This window comes from Coenobita brevimanus, chromosome 53 (genome assembly GCF_032717465.1).
Source record: "Coenobita brevimanus isolate Jiangsu-jjx chromosome 53, ASM3271746v2, whole genome shotgun sequence".
In the NCBI taxonomy this organism is placed as follows: Eukaryota; Metazoa; Arthropoda; class Malacostraca; order Decapoda; family Coenobitidae; genus Coenobita; species Coenobita brevimanus.
In genome coordinates this window covers 39601315-39629293 of record NC_137006.1, presented here as the reverse complement: position 1 = coordinate 39629293, position 27979 = coordinate 39601315, and the positions used below count along the sequence as shown (strand labels likewise).

General features: G+C 41.8%; 1 protein-coding gene across 1 annotated transcript in view; it reads right to left on the bottom strand.

The window, feature by feature from the left end:
- Window positions 1-1142: 1142 nt before the first annotated feature.
- Window positions 1143-27979, bottom strand: part of p115 (General vesicular transport factor p115) — a 371470-nt gene continuing 344633 nt past the window's right edge. Inside the window, exons 18-19 of the mRNA XM_080273185.1 lie at window positions 9492-9710; window positions 1143-1340 (exon numbers count right to left, since the gene is read on the bottom strand). Coding sequence (XP_080129311.1) covers window positions 1143-1340; window positions 9492-9710 — 417 coding nt within the window. The remainder of the gene's footprint in view (window positions 1341-9491; window positions 9711-27979) is intronic.

The following is a 27979-nucleotide window of genomic DNA, read 5'->3' as shown; positions in this document are numbered from 1 at the left end:
CCTCACTGTGCATTCTGTGACTTCATTCCTCTCAAACACCATAACTTTACTCTTGTTTACATTAGCTTTCAGATTCCTCTTCCTACACACTGTCCCAAATTCATTCACCAAACCCTGCAACTCCCATTCATCTTCACTCAACAATACTGTATCATCAGCAAACCGCAACACCAGAATCTTCCACACCTCACCCTTATTCATTAGAGCCACCCCTACATCCACTGCCCTACCTTGCACCTCCTTTACAACCCCATCCATGAATGTATTAAACAGCCATGGAGATATCACACATCCAATGCATTGTTTTATTCTGACCCTGAGTTATGAGAAATAAGCTGCAAAAAGATAAAAATTTGGTGAATGAACTAGTGTGGTAATATAGGTAATGCAGTGTGAAAATTGTTAGCTGCAGTAATGTGTTCAATACATAATATATACAGGACAAACAAATGATCTAGCCCTAAATCTCCTGAAATTTAATTGCAACTGAGAGCTACTGACCTTAATGTATAGAATGTACAGCACAGTAACTAAAAAGCAAGTAAATATTAGCACCTTATGTCCATAGTAATGAAAATTTACAAAAATGTTTAGTAAAGAGATGGAACTGATCAGCAGAGCAATGTGGAGTAGAAGTGGATAACGGGGGATGATATCATACCCAAATGTTAGCTCAGCAACACATGAGTAATAATATATACAGGGTGTCTTGCAAGCTGTGTGAGAAGCTTCAGGAGGTTAGTCTGGGGTTAATTTTGAGTTTAAAATGTTTTAGCAACATAGCTCCAATTCTTAGTCTTCCCAGAGTTACAGTTACTGATGACCTTAACGATCACTTACAAAGGTGACTAGTTACATCCATAAGGTCATCAGTAACTGCAGCTCCATTGTAGTTGGGAACTGGACTCATGTTGCTATGGCAATTTTTACTCTAAATTAGTCAAAGAATAGCCTGCAGTTTCTCACATATCTTGCAAGATGCCCTATACAAGCGAAACACAGGAGTGGAGGGAATAATATCACTAGAACAGTGAAGAGGACATCACTGTACGTCATCTTGGTCTTTAACATATGTACATCACTCAGGTTGACGTTCTCACCATCTTCATCCTCACTGGTGACATGCTACAACGATGGCAACGTCACTGTAGGTCATCAAGGTCTTCATCATATACATCACTCAGGTTGAAATTCTCACCATCTTCATCATCATCATCATCATCAGTGACCTCTTCTCCATATGCACGCAGCTTACGACGATATGCAGTCACTTTGCTGTCCTGGTCTGTCACCAACACTAACAAGTCCTCCTGCTCACGCTTCAGGCACTCCAGCTCACCCTGTACAGTACATCAAATGTTAACTGAGTAAACTGCACCTCTTGGGTTCATACTCCTGTAGATTAAGTAGACTTCCTGGCACCGCTACTTTTCCGTTTCTTCCTGCATTTGGCACACTGGCACTGGCTTATTTACAGCAATATCTATGCCATCTACAATGACCCTCCACATTTTTTTGTACATAGGTAAGGTGTTAAATAACAGTTCCATGCACTCAAAATCCATGTACTCTGAGATCTATAACCCATTATGAAAATCTAATGTGTTTACCAACCTTTCAGTTTAACATCAACCTGCCTACTAAAAACCCTCAATGATCCCAAGTAGACTACAGATATGCTTCCTAAGGGCATTGCCTACTGTTCAGACATAAACTTAACATAAGACAGTGATATGAAAGAGGCTTCGATAATGAAAAAAAAAAAAAAAAAAAAGTGGGTAAACCTAACTATGAGGGTGTTTTTAACCATCCAAGATGGTGTATGAAAAGCATGCCATAATATGAATACCAAGTAGTGGCTGCATGAAACTGGATGGGCCCTGGTTATGAGGCAGGAATGAGTCCCTGTAGTTACTGGTAAAATTGACCCTCCAATCTGTTAACATCTGGCTATCAGCTGAGAAAAAAAGGGTTAGGGTCTGTGACAGGTTAGAACAAATACAAAATAGTAAAACATCATCATTATCATTCCATATTCTTTTCTCATACATGGATGATGTGAGGTAGGTTCATATAATTCATAAAGGCTCCAACATGCTTGCATGCATTGGCCTTGGTCAATTAATGGCAGCTCTCCATATTCTGGCAGCCTCCTTTATTCCTGAGGTTGCACTTTATGACCTCGTCCCAGGTATTTTTGGTCTGCCTCTTGCAATCCTAACCCCCGACATTCACACCTCACTTTCTGCACCCAACTGTCATCTTCCATCCTCTCCACATGCCCAAACCATCTCACTCCATCCCTCCTCATCACAACACCAGTACACTACAGTACCATTCTTCTTCTCATCTCTTCAGTCATAAACCTCACCCCCCCAGGCCTCATATTCATGGACACAGTACACATCCACCTAATCACTGTAATTTCAGTGCTTTCTTTGTAGAAAGTAAAAATAAAAAGAACATGACAGAGAGAATACTAATCAACAACAACCCTGATGAACTGGGCCTTGCATTTACTCACTTACCATTTAATCCCCCGCAATCCTTAGTCCACCTCATAGGCATAACCTTCTCTGGCAAAAATCTTTGGTTTTCAAACTGTCCTCTTATGGTGTCTATCCTTCTATCTGTACCTTCATCTCTAGCTTCCTTTCTGGTCATTCTATAGCTGCTGTTGCAGACAGCCACCATTCTTCTAGAGCTATGTTTCTCAACCTTTTTACCCTTATGGAACCTTTGAAATAATTTCCATGTGTCAGGGAACCCTTACATAAAAAGTAAGCTTTATCATTATTAATATCTTTCTTTCTCTTGTATAAACTTAAAGTTCATAAGGAGAAAATAAGGTATTTTTTCTGATAACTGGTTTATGCACCAAAAAAAAAAAAAAAAAAAAAAAAAAAAATCAAGTTTATTGACAATGCAAAAAATTTATAAATAAAAATAAATAAATAACTGAAATGAAACTGCTTGTTCCAGAGACCTCATATGGAGGTTTTTGTTCACAAAAAAGAAAAAATAAACATAAACAACCAATATCATATATACAGTACCCTCACATCCAACACGCGTTTGTCCAGCACGATTCGTGTCCAGCATGGAGAGCAATAATTAGTAAGATTTAATTCGGTTTAATTACTGTAACACAGGTGCATTAGCATAACACGGACGGAGCTCTGAGAAGTGGACGAAATCCGCAGAGTTTGCCTCTAGCACGATCACCCCTGGTCCAACACGGTTATACTGGACGTTCCCGTGATGCTAACAGCCAATCAAAACTTCCGATCAAGTAGCCTCCCCCGCCCACTATCGTAAGGTGATCGTGATGTCGCCCAATTAAAAACGCTTCTGTGCTCACATGATGTTTTGTTTAAATTTCTCCCGTCACAGCGCCACTCAGTCGCATAATTCGCATTGGAAGGTGCTTTTTTCTTGCTGCATTTTACCCTGCTCACGATGCCTAGGAAGCCTTCTGAGAACCCCATGAAGCGGCGGCACCTCCCTCAGGCCACCAAGCTAGAAAACATCAAGAGGAAGAAGAAAGGGGAGAGGAAAGTGAACATTGCCAAGGCCTACGACATGGATGAAGCCAACGTGAGGACCATAATAAAAAACCAAGACAAGATCCTGGCAGCAATGAAGGCTTACAGAGTGCTAGGACAGGCAGAAGCAGGACCTTCCATGGCTGTGGACGAAGATAGTGATTCTGAGTGTGATTTCGAAGGATTTATGAGGGAGGTTGAGGAGGAGCAGCAGCTATTACCCGCTAGTGACACCAGCAGCCATCCTCCGGGAACCCAGTAGGACTACCTACAGCCTTGGATACCACCTTCCATTCCCAGCAAGCCCACCAACACTATCCTAAAAGGTTAGTTATCATTCATAGCACAGTACCATTTATTATAATTACAGTAGTACCAATATATGTATAGGTATATGGTAGGTATTTAGGGTGACTTTTCCTAGGGTTGCTGACATATTTCATTTTTCCCCATAAGCTCTGTTGTTTGTCCAACACGTTTTTGGTCCAACACGGGACCCATGCATGACAATATTACCGTGTTGGACGCGAGGGTACTGTACAACACATTTAAACATAACGAAAACAGATAATAACTACTAGTACTACTACAATAACTTGATAAATAAAACTTAAATAAAGCTAGAGCAAATTAAGGCAAACAGAAGAACTAACCTTGGAAGAGAGAGAAAACACACACACAAACTTCTCATAAACAAACAAAATCATAAACATACTTAAACTGTTAAAATTCATATAAAATCCCTAAATGATGGGTAACAGTTATCAAATAACGTGGGTGAATGAGGGACTGTACCAGCACGCCAGGAAGTACAAACAGGACTGATGGAGACCGTGCAAGTGTCCTGTACTCAGGTGACTCACCTTATGATACATGAATCCGTCACGCATAGCTCCTGTCTACTGACCACTGAAGGTGGTTTCACACTGGCGCCGTAAAGACATCGCTATGTATATTCCCTATAATTATTATATTTTTAAATGATATAGCAGGTTGAGACTTGAAGATAATACTTAAGAATTTTCCAAGAATATGCCGTACGTTAATAGTAAAATTATGAATATGAAATCAAACACAAAAATTACACAGAAATACACTTACATATGATTAGCCTATTTATCACTACCGTATTTCTCTCGGAACCCCAAGCGACCTCTCGTGGAACCCTAGGGTTCCGGGGAACCCCGTTTGAGAGACGCTGTTCTAGAGCTATCACTAGTGGTGATCTCCAGGACTCTGGCCTATCACCACCTCCTCCTTCTATTAATCAATGACCTTCTAAGCTACACATCTAATTCTATTCACTCATATACTGATGACTCCATCCTTCGCCTCTTCATCCACTTCCCGCAGCATCTACCTCAGCAAAGGGATGAGGCTATGGCACACCTAATGCCTGACTTGGCTCACATCTCGGACTGGGGTAAGTATTCTTGTTGTTTTTAAAGCATCAAAAACTCAGTTCTTAAATCTTTCGACCTGTCACAATCTTCCACAGGACTACCCTATAATTTTTTACAACATCCAAGCCTCAATTCTGCATCAACTTTGAACATACTTGGGGTTTCACTTTCTTGGGACTGATCTTTCCTGGAAAGATCATATTGCTTATCTTGTAAAATCTGCTTCCAAGAGATTAGGTGTGCTAAGCTGAACCTGTGCCTTCTTTACCTCTGCACAGCTGTTGACTTTATACGGAGGTTTTATCCACCCCAGCGTCATGTACAACTCCCGTCTGTGGGAGGGTTCCTCACATTCAGCTCTTCTCAACAAGGTGGAGTCAAAGAGTTTTCGTCTCATTTACTCTCCTCCTTTTACTGACTCCCTTCAACCTCTGTGTTTTCAATGTACTGTTCTACCTATCTCTTTTCTATTGGTATTTCAATGGTCACTGCTCCTTTGAGCTGTCTGCTTGCATCTCTCTGCCACTACGGCGGGCACATGGCACCTGTTTAACACCAAACTTTCATCCCTTTCTCATCCAACTCTCAAATGATAGACTTGCAACTGTTAATTCTAGGTCTTTATGTATGCAACAGGTCAACTCTGGAACTGCCTTCCTCTGTCTGTATTTTGTGCTTCCTATGACCTTCAGTCTTTTAAACGCAGTGTGTCCAGGACTCTGTTTTTTTTTTTTTTTTTTTTTTTTTTTTTAAGGGATCAGTCTTGCAAGTTTCTAGCATTTGGTTCCTTCTTCCTTGCATTAAAAAAAAGAGTGTGTTTCATAAAACATAACGGTCATCTACTGGGGGATGTTTGGGGTTTACTCTTCATGTAATGCCTCCCAGGGACAAGTAACTCTTCATCCTCACTTCAAATATATGAACTGAGTAGCCTAATGCTGGGCCATTAGTGCTCCTACTGTGGCATTACAGTACTTGACTGGATGATGTATGGATGGATAGCCAATTACAGTACACCCCCAAATATCTGAGACTCAAGTGTCTGGAGTTGTCTGACAACAGGATAAATTCACTGACTGGGGAAAATATAATAATAAAAATGAAAACAGCGTGTGCCATTTTGAATGCCCACTGCACCATGGGATGCTCTTGTCAGACATATGTCTGAGAAAGTGAGGTAGGATGAGCTGGGGTGAAGTCAGGTCCAGTCAGGTTGTTCTAACACCTTTTATCCTTTGTGTTTCCTCATTAACCCCCTCCTTCAGTTCCCCCTGTCCCACTCCTTCCCTTCCACTAACATGACTACTCTCCACACTTTACCAGTCTGCTTCCTGCTACCAGTGAATATGCAAGATCTCTCAGTAATGTGCTGCTGTCATGATACACAGTGATTTCAACACTCCATGATGCCTAAATTGCAAACTAAATGTAAACTGCAAGCTAAATGTATGCAAGTGTGCTCACCCTGAAACAAAAGCTGAACATATATGAAGGTCTTAAAAGGTATGAATGTCAAAGGAATTAACAAAGACTAAAACACTAGTAATTTCAGTTTATGACTGGGGACCCAGGGACCCAAGCTCAAGGAATTTTTCATGAAAAGCGAGACAAGTAAGTTCATTGAAAAAAAGCATGTGCTTCATCAGCTGAAAATGGAAAATCAAAACTGAACAGTGTACGAGTGGCTTTGCCTTAAAAGATCTAAGTTAGCACCTGTCCTCTTATACAAAATGTGAGACAGATTCACAGTAGGAATAACAAAGAAGTCTTGAAGAACGCAATTCAGCAGACAGAACATCATCAGAAATTGTGATGAATTCATCAGGCTTTTGGCTGAGCACAACTTGGCTGCAGACCAGATTTATAATGCTAATGAGTCTGAATAATGTAACAATGTTGCCTTCAAACAAATTTAGTTGGTCCAAAAGTCCAAAAGAAGCTGTGCAAGGGTTTAAACAAAGCAAGAACCATGTAACTACACTCAACCCCCCGCTATTGCGCGTTCAGCTATCGCGTTTATCTGCTATCGCGCACACATCAAATGCACAACCATACATGCTATCACGCACCCCAAGACCACTATCATGCGTCGAATTTGAAGACAGGCTAAGTGAAACTTATTCACACGGCACTTCATACGAGGTTTGCTGAGGATACGATGGTTAATCGGAACGGTAACGTGGTAAAATTGCCAACGATACCACAGGCATTTTGAATGCATCTGAACAGATTCCTGCTGAGGATACGACGGGCAGAACAGTGAGAACAAAACCCATTTGATTCGAAAGAATATATCGATCTACAGCATTGAAATTAAGACTAACACTGAATACTATTAATACTGTATTTCAGAATAAATATCAATTGTTTTGAAACCCTTATAAAGAGTTAATGTTTCCTATGCTGAGAAAACTGTGATGTTGATAAAGTAATCACGTGTTTACAACTGAGACGGGGCTCTGGCAACAGTATGAGGAACATGTGTGACAGTGTGCAAGTTTTGTTCCACTTAAATCTTCCTCGGCCGTTCCTGATACGATGTACCGTGTGATACCCCCTTTAGCTGTGGTCACTAAGAAATCATGGAGACAGGTAAAGAGATCTGGCGATAATTAAGCCACTCCCAAGCCTCGGAACCCATCAAACCACCCAAGCCTTAATCCTTATAAAAGTTTGGTGGCCTTTTATGTTGTTTATTTATTCATTATACTGTTATTATTAATATAATAATGCTTTATTTCATGTTGGAGGAGAGATTGGCAGGAAATTGCAGGCATAAAGTGGTAAAAAGTTTAAAAAAATGGGCCACCGAAAAACCAATTAGAAATTTTCCCATTGATTGTTCAGTTCAGCTATCGCGTATTCAGCTATCACGCCCGTTTGCTGTGACCAATTAGGCGCGATAGCAGGGGGTTGAGTGTATGCTGTTATGTGCTAATGCAGCAGGAACTCACAAAGTTGATGTTATTTACAGTGGGTAAAAAATTATAGCAACCCTCATTTTCAGTAAATAATTATAGTAACCCTCATTGCTTTAATGCATTGCAAATCTACCTGTTGACTACAGTGCTCAGAGCAATGCATGGATAGATGCAAGACTGTTTTGTTGGTGGTCTCACCAAGTTTCTGTCCCAAGGGTGAAAAACAACTTTGCAAAACTAGGGACACCTGAGGATAGTGTTCCTGTTCTACTCTTGGAGAAGTGTCGTGTTCATTCACTAGATATCAAATGAGAGGCAGCAACAATTTTACTGTCCATTTCCTTTCCAATATAACCAGCCTTGTACAGCCTACTGCCCAAGGTGTCGTACAAAATATCAAATGTACATGCGTGGTTTTATGAGTAAGGTATTGAAAAGTGATTGCTCTGTTACTGACTTTCAGAAGCAGTTTAGTCTGAAATATACCATCTAAACCATCTCAGCTGCATGGAATCACGTGAAAAACCTGCCTCTGCATAAGTGTTGGCATTAACTCTGGCTGCTCGCTATGTTCCAGGCAACAAATTTTGATGAAGAGAGTACTTTTGATGGGTTCAAACTACAGCTAAGACTACCATGAAAGCTCACATATAAACTGTTGACTTCTCAAGTCATGTGATTAGGTTAAAATGGTAGACCTGCAAAAGAGGATAGAAAGTAATAACAATACGACAGTAACATGCACAATGAATTCAGTGACATCATCACACAGTGGTGAACTGTGGGAATCTGCAAGTGATGCCACAGGAGGAAGAAAGTGACAAGGAACAACGAAGGAGAGGGCGTGTTGACGTGATGGTATTTCAGCATATTAGAAGGCAATCATGTTTGCCGAACAGCAATCTAACATCCCTGCACAGGATGTAATGCATCTGTACACCCTGAACAATCAGATCTTGATAGTGACAAGGTGATAAAGCAAGCCAATATATCTAAGATGTTTACTAAGTTGAGGGATAAATGAGTTTCTGAGATAACATCATTGACTCCACTGTCTACTACAGCAGGTGAACCCTCAATAGCAATCTGTTTCATGTGAACTCAAAGTAACCCCCCCAGGCTTTATGCACAGCCATACCAACACTGCCAACCGACATGGACAAAATGGAAGATTCCTGTGATGATCTAATGGTTATTTTATAAACTTTCTTGCCTTCAGTCATGTACAGTTAAATTTAAGTGTATAAGTTCAGAAGATAAGAAATTACAATATAAACTTTGGTTTTGCAACAAGTTTAAGAACAAATAATATGGAAAGTGCTTCATGCATGCACACATGTGTGTGTAAGGCTGTTTGCATAGCTTCATTGCTGTCTCGTCACCATGCACACCAATTTTCAGTAACATTACAAAATACTTCAACTGGAATCCATGTCAACTTCTACTAGTGTGACCTCTGATGTGAGGAGTGAGAATACACTGGTATGATCCAGTCTGTGTATAAGAGTATATTTCAGACATCCGCAAAAACTCAGTACAGGGAATCCAACATGATACATTTCCTAAGCTTCCTGGAGAAATGGGAGTGTACTGCTGATAAAAGTAGATTATTGTACACTTACTTCCAACTGCTTGCATCGTACCAAAGCTGATGATTCTGTTGTGTTGCCTTTTGTGGCTGCAACAGAAAGTGCTGCTGCTGCTGCTGCTGAGGTTTCTATCTGAGTCTGAAGCTGCTGAATGTGTATATCATATTCCTTTATCTGCTGTTTTAAAGATTCATTTTCTTCTTTTAGCTTTGTGTTTAGAGTCGCTGCTTCTTTAGTAGCCACTTCTGGCATCTGGAAAATACAATATAATTAATATAAGACATGATCCTTAATCCCTAAAAGACGGGTGTCCACATATGCTGTCCGAGGGTACTAAGGCCAAAATGACAGGTATCTGCATTTGCAGTCATGCCATTTTTCAAACTAGGGCAGGCATTCAGGTAGATTCCCATGTTCCCTGGAGGAGTAGGATGACAATGACAAACCACCCCCACCACCCACACACCATATTGCATCCGCATACCCTATGACTCAGTCTTTGTCTGGCATTGTGACAGTGAAGAAGTCGCGTTCTTGCTCGATCACCTCCCACCGCTTGGCCCCTGATGATTCACATGGATCTGTCCCATCCACATCCAAACCAATCAAGATCATTCCTAGGGGCTGTCCAAAGCCCCTTGGTGATGAACTGATTGACTGGGAGCTGGATAAAACAGTGGATTTGGAGACAGCACATGACAGGGTGGATAGACAAGGATTGTGGAAAGTATTAAGACGCTATGGAGCATATGGGAAGTTGTTAAAGGCTGTGAAAAGAATGTACGTGGGTGGTAAGGCTGCAGTGCCTGTGGATAGTGAACTGAGTGAATTTTTCTATTTGAACATTCGATTGAAACAAAGATGTGTCATGTCTCCATGGTTGTTCAATCTGTATATGGATGGGGTTATAAAAGAGATACAAGGTAGAGCAGTGGATGTTGGAGTGACACTAGTGAGTAAGGGCAGTGTTTGGAAACTCCCTGTACTGTTGCTTGCTGATGATACTGTGTTGTTAAGTGAAGACAAAGGGGAGCTGCAAGGCTTGGTGGATGAGTCTGAGAGAGTGTGTAAGAAACGGAATCTAAAGTTGAATGTAGGGAAGAGTAAACTTATGGTCTTAGAAAGAACTGAAGTCAGTGAATGTACAGTGAAGTTGGATGAGGAGTGAATAGAAAATGTTAGTGCGTTTGAGTACTTGGGTAGTGTGATGAGTAAGGATGGAAGTTTAGAGGGTGAGGTGCTTGAAAGGGTGCAACAGGGAAAAAAGGGTTGCTGGTTCCTTGAAAGCAGTGATAAGAAACAGGGAAGTGAGCATGGAAGTAAAAAGGCTACTACATGACAGTATTGTGATACCAACTCTGACGTATGGAAGTGAAACTTGGGCCCTGCTGGAGGGACAGAAGTCAAGAGTGAGAGCAGTGGAAATGAGTTATTTGAGAGGAGCATGTGGCATCACACGGAGAGACAGACTGACAAATGAGGCAGTGAAGGAGCGTTGTGATGTGGATGTGGATGTGATAGGAAGTGTTAGAAGAAACACATTGAGTGGTTTGGCCATGTGGAGAGGATGGAGAGTGAGAGACTGATGAGGAGAGTGTCAGTGAGGTGAAGGGGGGGAGAGGGAGGGGGAGGCCAAAGATAAGATGGAGGGATGGAGTGGAGAGGTATGAAAGAGGGGGGTGTGAGCTGGAAGCAGGGCAGTGAAATGGCGGGGGACAGGGCGACTTGGAGACGATTTGTTTGTGGCAACCCCTTACAGGATTAAGGCGTCTGGCAATAGATAGATAGATAGATAGATAGATAGGGAGTGATGCAACGCTCAGTGCCGACGAACCATCATTTTTTGCTGGGGACGATGATAGTGATAATGTGTGCGTCTGTGCATACACCCTTGCTGGTGGAAGTACCACACTCTGAAGAATTACTGACAGTGACAGTAGTTTACAATGATGCAACAGTGACGTGAAAGTGTAATAATAACATATTTTTATGTGTACATATTTACTGGAAACATATTACTCTCTGTAAGTGCCTCTGTGTAATAGATACATGGCAGTAATAGTAACACAACAGTGATGCACAGTAATGTACAATGATGTGACAGTGACGTGAAATAGTGTTAATAATAATATACTGTATTTTTATATGTAAATATATATTGTAAACATATTACTCTTCCTACGTGCCTCTGTGTAATAGATACACTGCAGTGACAGTGACGTGACAGTGGCATAATTTCTTATATTATCATCATTTATCATTCTAATAGGGACTATCCAGTTTATCGGAAAAGTGTTATAAAATGGTTTTGCAAATGTATTTCACTGCAAGTGTGTGGTATGAATATTGCAGGGCCAATACAGAGAAATATAACTACAGCAGTGGTCACACAGTGAATGTTTACTGTATGTGCAATGCTGAATAGTAATAATAATGTAAAAATTAGAGTGTGGTAAGCTCCAGGTAGCAGTCATGGGAGTGAAAAACAGTGATTTTGGTACACCTCCTTCTAAGATCACGGCACATCCAGTGAAAGTTCACGTAGTCTTTAACGCCACCTCATGTAAGACCTTAAGGTGTGTGCTTTCCAATAGTACCTCAATTTTTTACTCTAGCATTATATGTATTCATAAAGGTTTACAGTTTTGTTTACATTTGGCTGGTTATGCCCATCCTGAATGTATGGCATGCCATTCTGATGCCCATCTTTTAGGGGTTAAAGGAGCAACAAGACTTAAAAAAAAAATGCACAGAGAGGATCTTTTTCTGAATGATGAAGAAAGGACATTTGGATATCAATGTCAGGTGAGGAAGACTAATTCCTTAATTATGTAAAAAAAAGGATTAGTTTCCCAAACAGAAGTACCAATAGATACAGTACACCCTTCATATAATGAACTAATTGTTACCAGACCATTGATGTTAAAACCGACAGTTTGTTAAAGTCAAACACCATGCTCTCTGGTAATTTCCCAGGCATCGTGGCTTTTACCAAACATAGATCACTAACCTGCCCCGTCCCGGCAGAATTATCACCAATGACCCCCCCCCCCCCAATCCTGGCAGATTTTTGACTTTTTTTTTTTTGGCTAAAACCTCCACTTTTTATGAGAAACATTAAAAATTCAGAGAGAAAGTGCTCAGTTGAGTTTAGAAATACCAAATACAGGTAACAGTACCCCCACCTTGGTACCGTGTTCTCTCAGGCCAGGCTCCAGAGAAAATGTTTTCTTGGGAGGGGTAACTACTCCAAACCACTCATTATATGTAAATATTTATTTATTTGGTACGAACTTATGTGTAGTACAAGAGTATATTGGTTTTCACACAATAATATAAGCGATATAAGCATTGTTCACTCACCAAAAACATCAACATATGGCATCTTCCTTTACGATGTTACCACCTCATCACTTCTGCTTGTTTCTTCCTCTGGCTTCTTCCTTTCTTTGTTCTCCATCTCGTGAATCACTTTTGCCCTGAATTTCGTCACTGGAGAGACCGTGGTGCGACATGTCTATACTGGCCAGGTCACTGCTAACAAGAGAGTTGCCAAGAAAATGGCATGCGGGGAGGGAGGAGGGGTCAGGTGGGGCCAGGCATTATCCCCACCTAGCATTGGGTACAGGAAGGTCTCCCACATATGCCTACCAAAAATCACCCGTGAAACAAAATGTGCAAATGACGGATCTCGCAATTGCAAAACGTATGATACGTTGTCAGGTGTCACCGTGACAAAATGTGGCAACGTATCAATACATTGTCGGGACGCCCTGGGTTATATACAATGTGTCGTTCAGCCATACAGTCGCACACAATAACATACAGTTAGGTCTAAATGGCTCTTTTTCTCAATAAATGCTGTATTTGTGACTCCTCTCACGATGCTCGTCACCCAGAGACTAATGCGGTGTTCTGCGGGATGCGATGTGTGTGTGTATTTACCTAGTTGTGATATACAGGAAATGAGCTACACTCGCAGGGTCCCGTCTCTGTTTCTCAGTAAGTCAAATTTTGCTTCATAACTCGTTTAAGTTTTTAGACTGGACGATCTCTTTGTCCAGGTTATTCCACAGGTCTATACATCTATAAGGAAAACTATATTTCTTGATATCCTTCAAGCAGCTTGGCTTCTTCAGTTTCATTCTGTGTCCTCTTGTTACTCTCTTATCCCATAAAAACAGATTTTCTCTGTCAATTTTATCTACAGTACTCCCATCATGGTCCTGAACACCGCAATCATGTTGCTCCTCTCTCTCCTTTCCTATAAGGAAGGCAAATCCAGCTTTTCCAGCCTCTCTCTGTACGACAGATCTGCCAGACTGAGGACCATCTTAGTTGCTGTTCTTTGTATTCTCTCAATCTTGTTTATATCTTTCTTTTTGTGTGAGGACCACAGTACTGCTGCATATTCTAAACCTGGGGCGGATCATGGCCACTATCAAATTTTTCATCATCTCCTCATCCATGTAATGAAATGCTACTTTTATGTTAGTCAAGAGTTTATACATCTCTCTAACTGTCTTGTTAATATGTTTTCAGGAGACAAACTATCCTGGACCAGCACTCTCAAATCTTTCTTTTCTCTCGCTTTTGTGATAGGTTTATTACCCATCAAATAATTCAGTGATGTCCTCTTGGTACTTTTACCCATTTCCAATATTTTACATTTCTTTGCATTGAATTTCATTTCCCACTTCTGGCTCCAATCATGTATCCCGTCCAGATCGTCCTGCAGCATTTTACAGTCCTCCTCTGCCTCTACCTTCCTCAGGATCTTTGCATCTTCAGCAAACAGACTTGCATAACTGTTCCCTCCCTCTACCATATCATTAACGTAAATCAGGAACATTACTGGTGCCAACACAGAGCCCTGGGGGACTCCACTTGTTACTTCTCTCCATCCAGACATCCTCCTTTTTTACAGTCCTCATTTGCCTGTCTTTCAGAAAGTCTCTCATCCATTCCAGGAGGTTTCCTTTCAATCCTCCTATATGCTCTAGTTTCCACAATAGTCTCTTTTGGGGTACCTTGTTGAAGGCCTTCTCCAAATCTAAATACACACAATCCACCCAACCGTCTCTCTCCTGTTGCACATTAATTGCTCTTGAAAAAATGCTCAACAAGCTGGAAACACATGACCATCCACTTCTGAATCCAAACTGACTTTCAGCCAAAATATTCATCTCTTCCAGATATTTCATCCATCTATCTTTCAGGATTCTCTTGCACAATTTTGCAACCATGCTGGTTAGGGACACTGGTCTATAATTCAGAGGTTCTTCCTTGTTTCCTCCCTTATAAACTGGTACCACATTTGCCCTCTTCCATTCCTGAGGCACTTTCCCCTCTTCCAGAAAACACACAATTAAACTGTGAATCTTATCTGCCAGTTGTTCTCTGCATTCCTTCAGTACCCAATTAGAGATTCCATCTGGTCCTGGGGCTTTCCTTACATCTTGAGCTTCCAGTAATTTATACACTTCCTGTACTTCCACTTTTATATCTTTCATCACCGGTACATTTCTAGTCACTCCCTCTCTTTCCACAAACTCACTTTCATTAGTGAAAACTGACTGGAAACGTTCGTTCATTATTTCAGCTTTCATTGCCACATCTATCTGCTTTCAGTCTGGTGATTCCTTCCTTTTGTTTCAATTTGCCACTGACAAATCTATAAAACAGTTTGGGTTCATCCTTACATTCGTCTATTTCAAAGCTCCTTTCTTCTTCTCTGTGTATTCTTGTATATTCATTTCTAGTTCTTTTATATTCTTCCTTTGTTCTGTTATTACCTCTCTTCCTCCAGTTGTTCCACTCCATGTCCCTCTCTTTTTTTTGCTACCATACACCTTCTATTAAACCACTCATTTTTCCTGTTTTCTTTCCTCCTTACTCTTGGCACATATTTTTCCACTCCCGAATTACAGAGGTCTAGAAAGATTTCCCACTTCCTCTGTATCTCTCCTGTTTCTCTGAATTTTCTCCAATCCACATTTTTGAAGGATTTTCTTAATCCTGTAAAGTTTGCTTTCCCAAAGTTGTATCTTCCCTGCCTATAAAACCCGTCTCTTGGCACCGCGTTCCCTATTATCATCTGGAACTTAATGACCACATGATGACTTTTTCCTATAGGACAAAGATATTTCAAAGATTCTATTACATCGGGTTCTTTGGTTAGCATTATATCTAATCTTGCTGGTGTGTCCTCACCTCAAAATCTTGTCTCTTCTTTGATCCACTGCGTCATCACATTGTTCATTGATATATTTAACAATATAGTGCCCCAAGAATCTTCACTGCCTCCTGAGTCCCACTCCTCCCAGTTCACCTCTTTACAATTAAAATCCCCCATTAAAATTACAGTAAGACCTCACTATAACAGACTCATTGGGGCCCAAACCGTTATGAAAAATGTGAAATTCCGATAAAAGCGACATCCGGACTTCTCCCTGCTAATCCGGACTTTTTCCGATATATCAGACTTTAGTCCGGATCACATGAACGTTTTTTAAACTGTTTTGACTACCATTGCGGTATTGTACTGTGTTATAACTTCACTACATTAATCAAATGGCATAATATATATAATAATACTGTACTGTACACTGATATATATGTCTTTATTTACATAATTGTGGTGGTCAGGCAGTCCGGACTGCTCCTGACTTTATCGGACTCTTTCCGATATATAGGAATTTAGTCTGATAGCTCCTCGAGTCCGATAAAAGTGAATTCTGGTCAATTGAAGTCCGTTAAATTGAGGTTTTACTGTATACTGTTGCTTTTCTCAATCACTTTCTGTAAATAATTAACCATGTCTGACAACATCTGGTATTCATCATCATTCCATGCTTTTGTCTTAGGGGGAACATACTGTATACTACTGCCATATCTCTCCCACCATTCTCTCCAGTTTCTTGTTTCATATTTATCACTTCAGCTCTACCCTCTCCCATTTCCACAGTATCTACATTTATGTTGTTCTTCACTGCTATCATCACTCCTCCTCCCGTTTTTTTCTTTTCTGTCTCATCTCCACAGATTGTATTTACCATCTCCTATATGGACAGGGGCAGGATCCCACTGATACCTGGCGCGTCCCCGGGTGGTGGACAGGGGAAGGTCTTGTAGATATATGAGGTACCGTCTTAGACGGCCCCATAAATGTATAGGGCTCCACCGAATATAATGAATAAGGTGGCAAGAAAAAAAAAAAAAAAAAATACATCTCACCAGAAACTATGTGGCAGGGAGGTGAGATTATTTGCCACAATCCTCCCAACCAAACATGAGTTCCATTGAAAATGATTTGACGGGCGTTCCTGTTGGATCATCGTCTACTAAAGGTCCAACTACACTGCCTCCTGTGTTTATGGGTAGTGTGTCACTGAAAACGAGTATGCACTGTGCTGGAAAATTAGCCTCTTGGATGTTAAACGAACTGAAATAGATGAAGATCTACGCATACAATGTAAGAAGCCTTGCAGATGATTACAAACTTGATAACCTAATGACTGAACTGGAAAACATTAGTTGGGATATTGTAGGTTTGAGTGAGATCCACAAAAAAGAAGAAAAAGTGATTCAGCTCGAAGACAGCAACCACCTATTTTACTACAGAGGAAGAGAAAATGAAAGAGTTAGTGGTGCAGGATTTCTAATTAACAGAAATCTTGCATTCAACATTGTTAAATTCAGCAGTGTATCTGACAGAGCAGCATTTGTTGTCATTAGACTGTGCAAAAAATATACCCTGAAAGTCATACAAGTATACTGTATCCACCAACTTCTCAAAGCCCAGATGAAGAAATAGAAACATTCTATGATGGCATCTCCCAGATTATGGAAGAAGAAAAGGCAATATATACTATACTCATGGGAGACTTCAGTACAAAAGTTGGGAAGTTGAAAAATGGAGAAGCATGTATGGGAAAATTTGGAGTGGGAGAAAGGAATGAAAGAGGAGAAATGCTGGTAAACTTTGCATAAATGTTTAACATGAGAATAATGAACACATTCTTCCACAAAAGAACAGGGTGAAAGTGGACCTGGCGAGGCCCAAATGGAGAAACAAAGAATGAAATCGACTTCATTATAGCAGATAAGAATAACATGATCACAAATGTCATAGTTATCATCAAAGTAAATACAGGTAGTGATCATAGAATGGTGGGTTGCACAGCCAGATTCAATTTCAGAAATGAAAATATTGCCCAATAAAAATATTGCCCAATAATAGCAAATGAAAACAAAGCAGCCTTTCAGCTGGAAATAAGGAACATATTTCAGGCTCTAAGTAATGCTGAATGTGACACTGATGAGCTGAATGACAGACTAACAAAAGTGCTAAGAGAATCGGCGGAGGTAGTAGGAAAACCTAATACAGTAATCCCTCCAATATCCGACGTAACAGAGCCATAGGCAGGTCTGGATAGTGGTCCTGTCCGGATATTGGGCCCCAGCTTATGGACTTGTACTTATGGACCCTAACTCAGAGAAACACCTATACAACTTCCTCTGTGCCAATAGGGCACATAAAAGACTGAAATAAATGCAAAAGAAGCATAAAATGAGGTTTTTGAGGTAGGTTCATACAATATTCAACATTCTGGGTACTTACAAGTCCCTGGCTCCTGGACTGGTAGTTATGGACCCTAACCTAGCCTAACTCAGAAAAACACCTTCCTACTGCACATGCATAGCAACTAAGACACAGCATATTCACACCAATACGGGACATAAAAGAGTGAAATGAGGTGTTTGAGGTAAGTATAGTATGGAAAATACAGTAAAGTACAGTATGAAACATTCTGCCTACTTACAGCAAGTCCATGGCCATCTCGATGAATAACTGCCTCCTCTCGGACTCTGACAGTAAGAAGAATTTCCTGAAGCACTTGCAGTACACTGTTCATGAAGTCTTGCACTGAACTTAGTCATTCGCACTCAGAAGTCCGTTCTCTTCACAGTGCGCACTCTTGTCTAACTTATGCTCCACTGTAACTTACTAAGTGTTGCACTCTGCACTTTAACTTTTCCCACTCTTCTAGCCATTTTCTAAAGCAAAAACACACAAGTCTATTTACGTTAAATTTAGTTCAAAAATTGTCTTTTCACTCACAACTGCAAATCCTTAACACAACGCACTGTTTTTTTTTCACTACACAACACTGTAAATTCCCATGTAGTCTAGTGGAGAAGTTCTTGACGTCTATTCACTGTCAGAGTCCGAGAGTATCGCTGGCAGGTGACCTAGGGGTGCGTCGCTGGGTCATGGTGATAACGTACCCACTGCAAACGACTCTGAAGATAAACGCAAACTCACGGCGAGCGGTGACTCCACCGTGGCTGATGTGCTGGGCTGTGGCTCGGAGCATGAGGGCCTGTCTTGGGGAAGCAACGAAGTGGAGCCAGGGCTGGGCAAAGTGGGGGTCATGGGCCTGAAAAAACTGTCAATCGTTGACTGACGCAAGGAACGACGATTCTGACGATTGATAATGCGCTGCCTGAAAGCACGCACTTCCTCCACAAGTCCCAAGGGCCCCATCTCCCTGTCGCAGTCCGGTGTTCCAGGTAGTTGAGAACAAACTCTAGGTGTTCCCGGAGTGCGCTCAGCTTGGGGATGGCTGGAGTTGTGTCATGCTGAGAGGAGTCCGCATCATCGTCGCCGTCCTCGTAGGAATCTTCAAGCTGAGTACTGACACCCACAACTGAAGATGCGATCTCGATATCAGAAAAGGTCTGATACCCAGGATCGCCCTCGTTGTCATCCAACCACTCACGCACATCCTCCACATCAACATCGTTGCCATGCGTACGTAGACGTGCATGGAAGTCATCCACGTCAAAACCTAGAAAATCGAACTCCACATCCGTTCTGAGAAGCAGACGAGACCAACCATTTTCTAAAGTCTTGACAGGGACTTCCTTCCATGCACTGGCCCAGTTGTAGATTGCAGACCTGATGTTGTAGCGGTGAAGGTTTTCAAAAGTCTGCTGGCCTCGCATGTCCCGTCCCTCCCTGCGCTCGTCCTCGTCCAGGAACTTCCTTCGGTACAGCCTCTTCGTTGCCACGATCACTCCTTGGTCCATTGGTTGGATGAGAGCAGTCGTATTAGGTGGCAGAAGCATGCACCTAATCCGGCCATTTTCAGCCACCAAGGCCTTGTCGCACGGGTGGGCAGGTGCATTGTCGAGGAGAAGGAGGGCCTTTACCTGGTCGCGCAGGATTCCCAATGTCTCCGTCTGGTAATGTATGACCTCCTTGATGAAGTGGCGGTGGAACCAGTCTTTGAAGATCTGGGCTGTAAACCATGCCTTCAAAGAATAGTACCAGACGACAGGAAGGACATCCATCACCCCACGAAGACACCGAGGCTGCTTTGCATGGCCAACAATAACGGGGTTAAGCCGGTGCATGCCGTTAGCATTGGCACAACACAAAGCAGATATTCGTTCCTTGGAGAGCTTGCGGCCAGGTACACGCTTCTCCGTCTCCTCGGTTAGAGTGTTCGTCGGCAAAGAATGATAGAATAAACCAGTTTCGTCAGCATTGTAGACTTGACCGAGAGTGAGGCCCTCCTTGTCGATCAAGCCCTTCACCTTGTGCCAAAACTCGTCAACTCCATCCTCGTTAGCGTTCAAAGCTTCGCCATGAGCTTTACGGTTGGTAAGGCCATGCCGTAACTTGAACGCGAAGAGCCAACCCTCGGATGCCTTGAAGTCTAGGGCGTCGTGAAGCCTGGCGAACTTCTCAGCAGCGGCCTTCAGCTCCGTACCACGTACCATCACACCAGCAGCACGTTGCTGTCGATACCAAATCAACATGGAGCGGTCGACTTCAGCAAACTTGGGAGTAAACATCACCTTCCTCTCCACGTTGCATTTGCTTCTCGACCAGAAGTCAGCCGTGTACTGCATGAGTTTGTCTCAGGATCTCTTAATATCAAACAAAGGAGATCGGGCCAGGTTGAACTCGCGGAGGATGCAGGAAGCAGACCACCCCGCATCTACTTTCTCCAATATCTCCCGTTTCTTCTCCAGAGTCAACACCATTCTCTTCCTCTTCTCAGGCGGTGGGGCCATCATCACACATACGAAGGAGAGGCACGAGAGCGGCAGGAGTGCCTGCAGCAGGTAAGGCACCACCACAAAAGCGAGCACGTGGGCAGCCATGAAGACGAGCGTGCACTTACGACGAGAGACAGGCGGAAAGTGGGGAGGATGCAGGGGCGCTCTAGCGGATGTCGGAGGAATGACGCACCACAACAAAGCTGTCCCGCGCCACGCGCGTCAAGTTCAAATTACGGGGGGAAAAAATTCTTTTTTTTTTTTTTCTATTTTTTGTCGGTTTTCAGACCATTTTGGGAATACTGGATCCTGGGACGATTATGTCTGGTTAGTGGGGATGTTCAGATATTGGGCGTTTGGATATTAGAGTGATTATTGTAAAACCAAAGCCAAGAAATATTCAGAAAAGACACTCAAACTTATGAAAAAACGAAAGAAAATGAAAGTAAAGACACAGAAAGACGAAATAGAACAAGCAGAAATAAGCTTATCAACAAAAGACAAAGAAAAGAAAATAGAAAGAGAAACATGGATCAGATCAACAAAACCATCAATAATGGAAAAAGTCTGAAACAGGTCCAAAGTAAAATGGCACTAGGAAAGCAACAAATGACATCACTGAAAGAAGAAAATGGTGAAATCATTAAATGCAGAGATAAGATGATGAAGAGAGTTGAAGAATGTTACAAAGAACTGTATGCATCAAAGACAGCAGTACCAATAGCTAACTTTTCAGCTGACATAATTGAAATACCTGACGTAACACCAGACGAAGTAAATATTTGTCTTAAAAATATGAAAAGAGGGAAGGCTCTGGAAGAAGATGGAATAGTAACAGATTAACTGTTGGATGCAGGAGCAGAAGTACAAAACAGATTTGCTCCCTTATTTACCCACTGTATAAAACAGAAGAAAATTCCCAAAACATGGTGCAATGCAATAGTTATTTTACTCTACAAAAAAGGTGACTCAAAAGATCTTAGTAACTATCAACCCATTAGCTTGCTATCAGTCATTTACAAACTCTTCACTAAAGTCCTTACGAACAGAAGAACAACAATTTTGGAGGAAAACCAACCTCGTGAACAGGCAGGATTCCGAAGCGGGTATTCGGCCATTGATCATCTACTGTACATACAATGAATCAGCTAAATGAGAAAACTACAGAATATAATAAACCACTGTGCTTAGGTGCGAAAAGGCTTTTGATTCAGTGGAACACATGGCAATTATAAATTCATTGTGAGAACAAGAAGTGAATGAGAACATTGTAAACCTGCTCGAAAACACATAAAGGGGGAACTGCTACAGTTAAATTACATAAGGACTCGGAAAAAATTAAGATTGAGAAGGGCATGCATCAGAGAGATACAATTTCACCAAAATTATTTACAGCATGCTTAGAAAGTATTTTCAGAAAGCTAGACTGGGAGAACAAAGGAATGAACATTGATGGAGAAAAGCTAAATCATTTAAGATTTGCAGATGACATTGTCCTAATCTTAGAAACAGTGGAGGCATTGCAAGAAATGTTAAATGACCTGAACACAGAAAGTCTGAAAGTAGGACTGAGGATGAACAGGACTAAAACTAAAGTACTGTTTAATCCGCAAACACCACAAAGCGTCACCAGAATAAGCGATGAAATTCTTGAAGAAGTTAAGAAGTACAACTACTTGGGACAAATACTAAAATTAACGAAAGATCATGATAGCGAAATAAAAAGAAGCATTACAATTGAATGGAAAGCTTTCGGTAAACATAGAGACATTATGAAAAGTAGCTTGCCAGTTTGTATGAAATGAAAAGTATATGACGAATGCATAATTCTCAATGCTGGGCAGGTGCGCAAACACTTGCGCAAAGCACAATTGTGCGCCGTTACGCTCCGGTGAATATCGTTTGCGCATTGCGCACCGCACGAGACCATGCGCAATATTTCGCTTGTGCACCTGCCTTGCACACCTGCCCTGTGGATTGCGCAGTACACGTGGTCTTGGGAGCTTCCCGTATGTCTGGACAAGGGATGGGGGAGGCTCGGGTGGGTCGTGAGGGTTCTGCTGGGGGGAGGCGGGAGGGACGCATGGGAGGGATGGAGGGTAATAGCATTTCTTAATACTGTATGCTTCAACAGAGATAAAGTATTTTAATATTTTTTAAATTATTATTAGTAGTAATAAACAATAATTAATTAAAAATACATTATTTATTAAGAATAGCATATGCAATTCCTTACAAAAATCATTAAACCATTTTTTTAATCAAATATCCACAGCTGTGGATATTTGATTTAAATAATATGTTTTAATGATTTTTGTAAGGAATTGTATATGCTATTGTATATCTATATTAAATTATTAAATAAAACATCTTGAGAAATGCAGATAAAAGTAAAACTGGCAACATCACAGCGTTTGTTTCCCTGCCCCTTCGCTTCGCAGCCCGCTCAGTCCTCTAACTGTTTGAACGTCCATGAGTGAAAAAGTTACAACATGACAGTACTGTGATACCAACTCTAATGTATGGAAGTGAAGCTTTGACCTTGTTGGAGGGACAGAAGTCAGGAGTGAGAGCAGTGGAAATGAGTTATTTGAGAGGAGCATGTGGAGTTACATGGAGAGGCAGCCTGACAAATGACGAAGTGAAGGAGCATTGTGGGGTGGATGCGGATGTGATAAGAAGCGTTAGGAGAAACACAATGAGGTGGTTTGGTCATATGGAGAGGATGAAGAGTGAAAGACTAATGAGGAGAATGCATGTGAGTGAGGTGGAGGGGGGGAGAAGGAGAGGGAGGCCAAGGATGAGATGGAGGGATGGAGTGGAGATGTATATGAGAGAGGGGGGTGTCAACTGGGAGCAGGGCAGTGAAATGGCGGGGGACGGAGACATGGAGGCGATTTGTTGCTTGTTTGTGGCCAGTGGCCACCCCTTACGTGATTTAGGCGTCTGGAAATAGATAGATTGAATAATAATAAATAAAAGTAAGTATGCTAATTTTAGACATCTCAATATTTTACAGTAATTCCCACAAATATATGCAAATGGTTTGCGCTAGCGTTTAGCGACACTGCGCAAGCTAAATATTAGATTGCACACTTGTGCAAATCACAAATATTAGAAATAATAAATAAAAGCAAGTAAGTTTGCTATTTTATGTAAATATCTCAATATTTTACAGTAATTCCCACAAATATATCCAAATGGTTTGCACTTGCGCTTTGCGACATTGCGCAAGCTTAATATTTGTCAGATTGCGCACTTGCGCTAGCGCAAGGTAGTGAATTGTGGATTGCGTTTTGCGCTTGCACAAGGTCCTTCTTTGTTTGCGCTGCCCACCATTGATAATTCCAGCTATGACGTATGGTTGTGAGACCTGGACCCTGACAAAATCAATGGAAAATAAATTAATCCATTCTCAGAGAGCAATTATCATTATTATTATTATTATTATTATTATTATTATTATGTTTTACATTGATGGAGTGTGTGGTGAAATGCTGAAGCATGAGGGTGAGATAGTACTGTAATAGAATCGATGTGGAAGATATGCAGATTAGCCTGGGAGGAAGGTAAAGTCCCACGGGATTGGAGGTCAGGTATAATTATCCCTCTGTACGAAGGAAAATGGGAAAAAGAAGTGTGTGGTAATCACAGACAAATTCGTCTTCTTAGTGTAAAAGGAAAAGTATATGGTGGGATACTTATTGACAGAGTTAGGGAAATAACAGAGGAAGTAGTTGCAGAAGAACAGGCAGGTTTTAGGAAGGGAAGAGGTTGTGTAGATCAGATATTCATTCTTAGGTCTTTAGTGGAAAAGTTTCTTGAGAAGGGAAAGTTGTATGCTGCCTTCATGGAGTTGGAGAAACCATACAACAGGGTGGATAGACAAAGATTGTGGAAAGTATTAAGAAGATAAGGAGTAAATAGGAAGTTGCTGAATGCTGTGAAGAGTATGTACGAGGGTGCTAGGGCTGCAGTGCATGAAATGAGTGAATTTTTCTATCTGAAGGTTAGACTGAAATGGGGATGTGTCATGTCTCCATGGTTGTTCAAACTGTATATAGATGGGGTTATAATAGAGATACAAGGTAGGGCAGTGGATGCTGGAGCAGCCCTAATGAGAGAGGGCTGTGTGTGGAAAATCCCTGTACTGTTGTTTGCAGATGATACTGTGTTAAGTGAAGATGAAGGGGAGGTGCATGGCTTGGTGAATGAGTCTGGGAAAGTGTGTAAGAAACAGAATCTAAAGGTGAATGTAGGGAAGAATAAAGTTATGGTCTTCGAGAGAAGTGAAGTCAGTGAATGTACAGTGAGGTTGGATGAAGAGAAAACGGAAAATGTGAGTGCATTTAATTCACAAACCAACAACATCCACTACAGTACATGGCAGCACATCCACCCACACCAAGGAACATCAAAATAACACCCAGCACATGATACCATACACAAATACTGTCATCTCTACCCCCTCGCCCACCTCAGACCAGCTTCTAGAAGCATATCCACACTCAGATCACTCGCCGTTCCATGCAGTAACTTAAAGACAACACACAGCTGCATGCACGACCTCCTGACATCCACTCTTCTGAATCCTATCTTCATCGTGAGGACAGGGTCCACCTGGCCAGGCTGAGATGTGGGCACCATCCAGCCCTCTTAAGCTACCAGATGAGGCTGGATGACTCCGTCACTGATGCCTGTCCAGGATGCAACACAGCACCCCATACTATTAAGCACATTATGGAAGACTGCATTGCACACAATCACCTATGCCAACAACACAACATACACTCTTTGAGAGCTCTGTGGGAAAGCCCGGTCTCGGCCATGGCCTTCCTAAGGGACTCGGGGCTGTTTGGCCAGACTGCCTAGGGAACAACTACTACTATTACTACTACTATTTGGGTAGTGTGAAGAGTAAGGACGGAAGTTTAGAGGGTGAAGTGCTGGAAAGGGTACAACAAGGAAGAAAGGTTGCTGGTTATTTGAAAGGAGAGATAAGAAACAGGGACATGAGCATGGAAGTAAAAAAGTTACTGCATGACAGTATGGTGAAGCTTGGACTTTGCTGGAGGGACACAAGTCAAGAGTGAGGGCAGTGGAAATGAGTTATCTGAGAGGAATATGTGAAGTCACATGGAAAGACATTGACAAATGAAGAAGGAGCATTGTGGTGTGGATGTAGATGTGATAGGAGGCATGAAGAGAAACACATTGAGGTGGTTTGGCCACGTGAAGAGGAAAAAGAGAACGAGACACTGACGAGGAGAGTGTATGTGAGTGAGGTGGAAGGGGGGAGAAGGAGGGGGAGGTCAAGGATGAGAATGAAGGATGGAGTGGAGAGGTATATGAGAGAGGGGGGTGTGAATTGGGAGCAGGGCAGTGAAATGGCAGGGGACAGGGAGACATGGAGGCGACTTGTTTGTGGCCACCTCTTACGGGATTGAGGCGTCTGGCAATAGACAGATAGACAGACATTTTCTGGCATTCTGGAGTCAATTTAAACCACTGACTAATCCTCGATACTGCCAGAGTAACAGTTGTGAGAGTGATTTCATTTTCTGTGGTTGTCTCCTGATAATTAACATTAACAGAAAAAAAAAAGCAAACACTGATATGAAAGCTGCTGATCCACTCCACTACTAGAACACTCTTTTATTTAAAACTCAGCCTCTAGGCTCATAAGGTGTAAGTTATCAGCTATGTTTGCAGCCATGCATGCATTCAAGATGTAAATAAATAAATAAATAAACTATCTATCTATCTATTACCAGACGCCTCAATCCTGTTTGGGGTGGCCACAAAAAAAATCACCTCCATGTCACCCTGTCCCCCGCCATTTCACTGCCCTGCTCCCAACTCACACACCCCTCTCTCATATACCTCTCCACCCCAACCCTCCATCTCATCCTTGGCCTCCCCCTCCCTCCCCCCCCTCCACCTCACTCACATACACTCTCTTTGTCAGTCTTTCACTCTCCATCCTCTCCACATGGCCAAACCACCTCAGTGTATTCCTCCTAATGCTTCCTATCACATCCACATCCACACCACAATGCTCCTTTATATCCTCATTTGTCAGCCTGTCTCTCCATGTGACTCCACAGGCTCCTCTTAAATAACTCATTTCCACTGCCCTCACTCTTGACTTGTGTCCTTCCAACAATGTCCAAGCTTCACTTCCATACGTTTAGAGTCGGTATCACAATACTGTCATGTAGTAACTTTTTCACTTCCATGCTCACTTCCCTGTTTCTTATCACTGCTTTCAAGGAACCAGCAACCTTTCTTCCCTGCTGTACCCTTTCAAGCACTTCACCCTCCAAACCTCCATCCTTACTCATCACACTACCCAAGTACTTAAACGTACTCACATTTTCCAATTCCTCACCATCCAACCTCGCTGTACATTCACTGACTTCACCTCCTCAAAGACCATCATTTTACTTTTCCCTACATTCACCTTTAGGTTCCGTTTCTTACACATTCTCTCAAACTCATCCACCAAGCCTTGCAGCTCCCCTTCGTCTTCACTCAACATCACAGTATCATCTGCAAACAACAGTACAGGGAGTTTGCAAACACTATCCTCTCTCACCAGGGCCAGTCCAACATCCACTACCCTACCTTGTACCTCTTTTATTACCCCATCCATGTACACACTGAACAACCATGGAGAAATGACACATCCATTTCAACCCAACCTTCAAAGAGGAAAATTCACTCAGTTCACCATCCACATGCCCTGCAGCTTTAGCACCATCATACATACTCTTCACAGCATTCAACAACTTCCCATCTACTCCACATATTCTTAATACTTTCCACAATCTTTGTCTATCCACTCTGTCATATGCTTTCTCCAAATCCATGAAAGCCACAAACAACTTCTTTCTCTTCTCTAAAAACTTTTCCACTACAGATCTAAAATTGAATATCTGATCTACACAACCTCTTCCCTTCCTAAAGCCTCCCTGTTCTTCTCCAAATAATTCCTCGGTTCTTTCTCTGTCAATTAGTATCCTACCATACGCTTTCCTATTATACTAAGAAGATAAATGCTCCTATGATTACCACACACTTCTTTTTCCCCTTTTCCTTTGTACAAGGGAATAATTATACCTGACTTCCAATCCTCTGGGACTCTACGTTCCTCCCAGGCCAATCTGCACATCTTCCACATCCATTCTACTACTATCTACTACTACTACTACTACTAATAATAATAATAATAATTGGTGGTAGGTGGGAGTGCTCACCATCCACTCACTCTATGTAGTGCTGCTTTGGGTGTCTGCCCTTTCATCTCTTCCTTCCTTCCTCTTCTGTCTTTCCTTCCTTTGTTCTTTCCTTTTCCTTCTGGCTATGGGTTACTTTACACTCCCTCTTCTGTCTTTCTTTCCTTCATTCTTTCCTCTTCTTTCTGCCTATAGGTGACTCTACGCTGA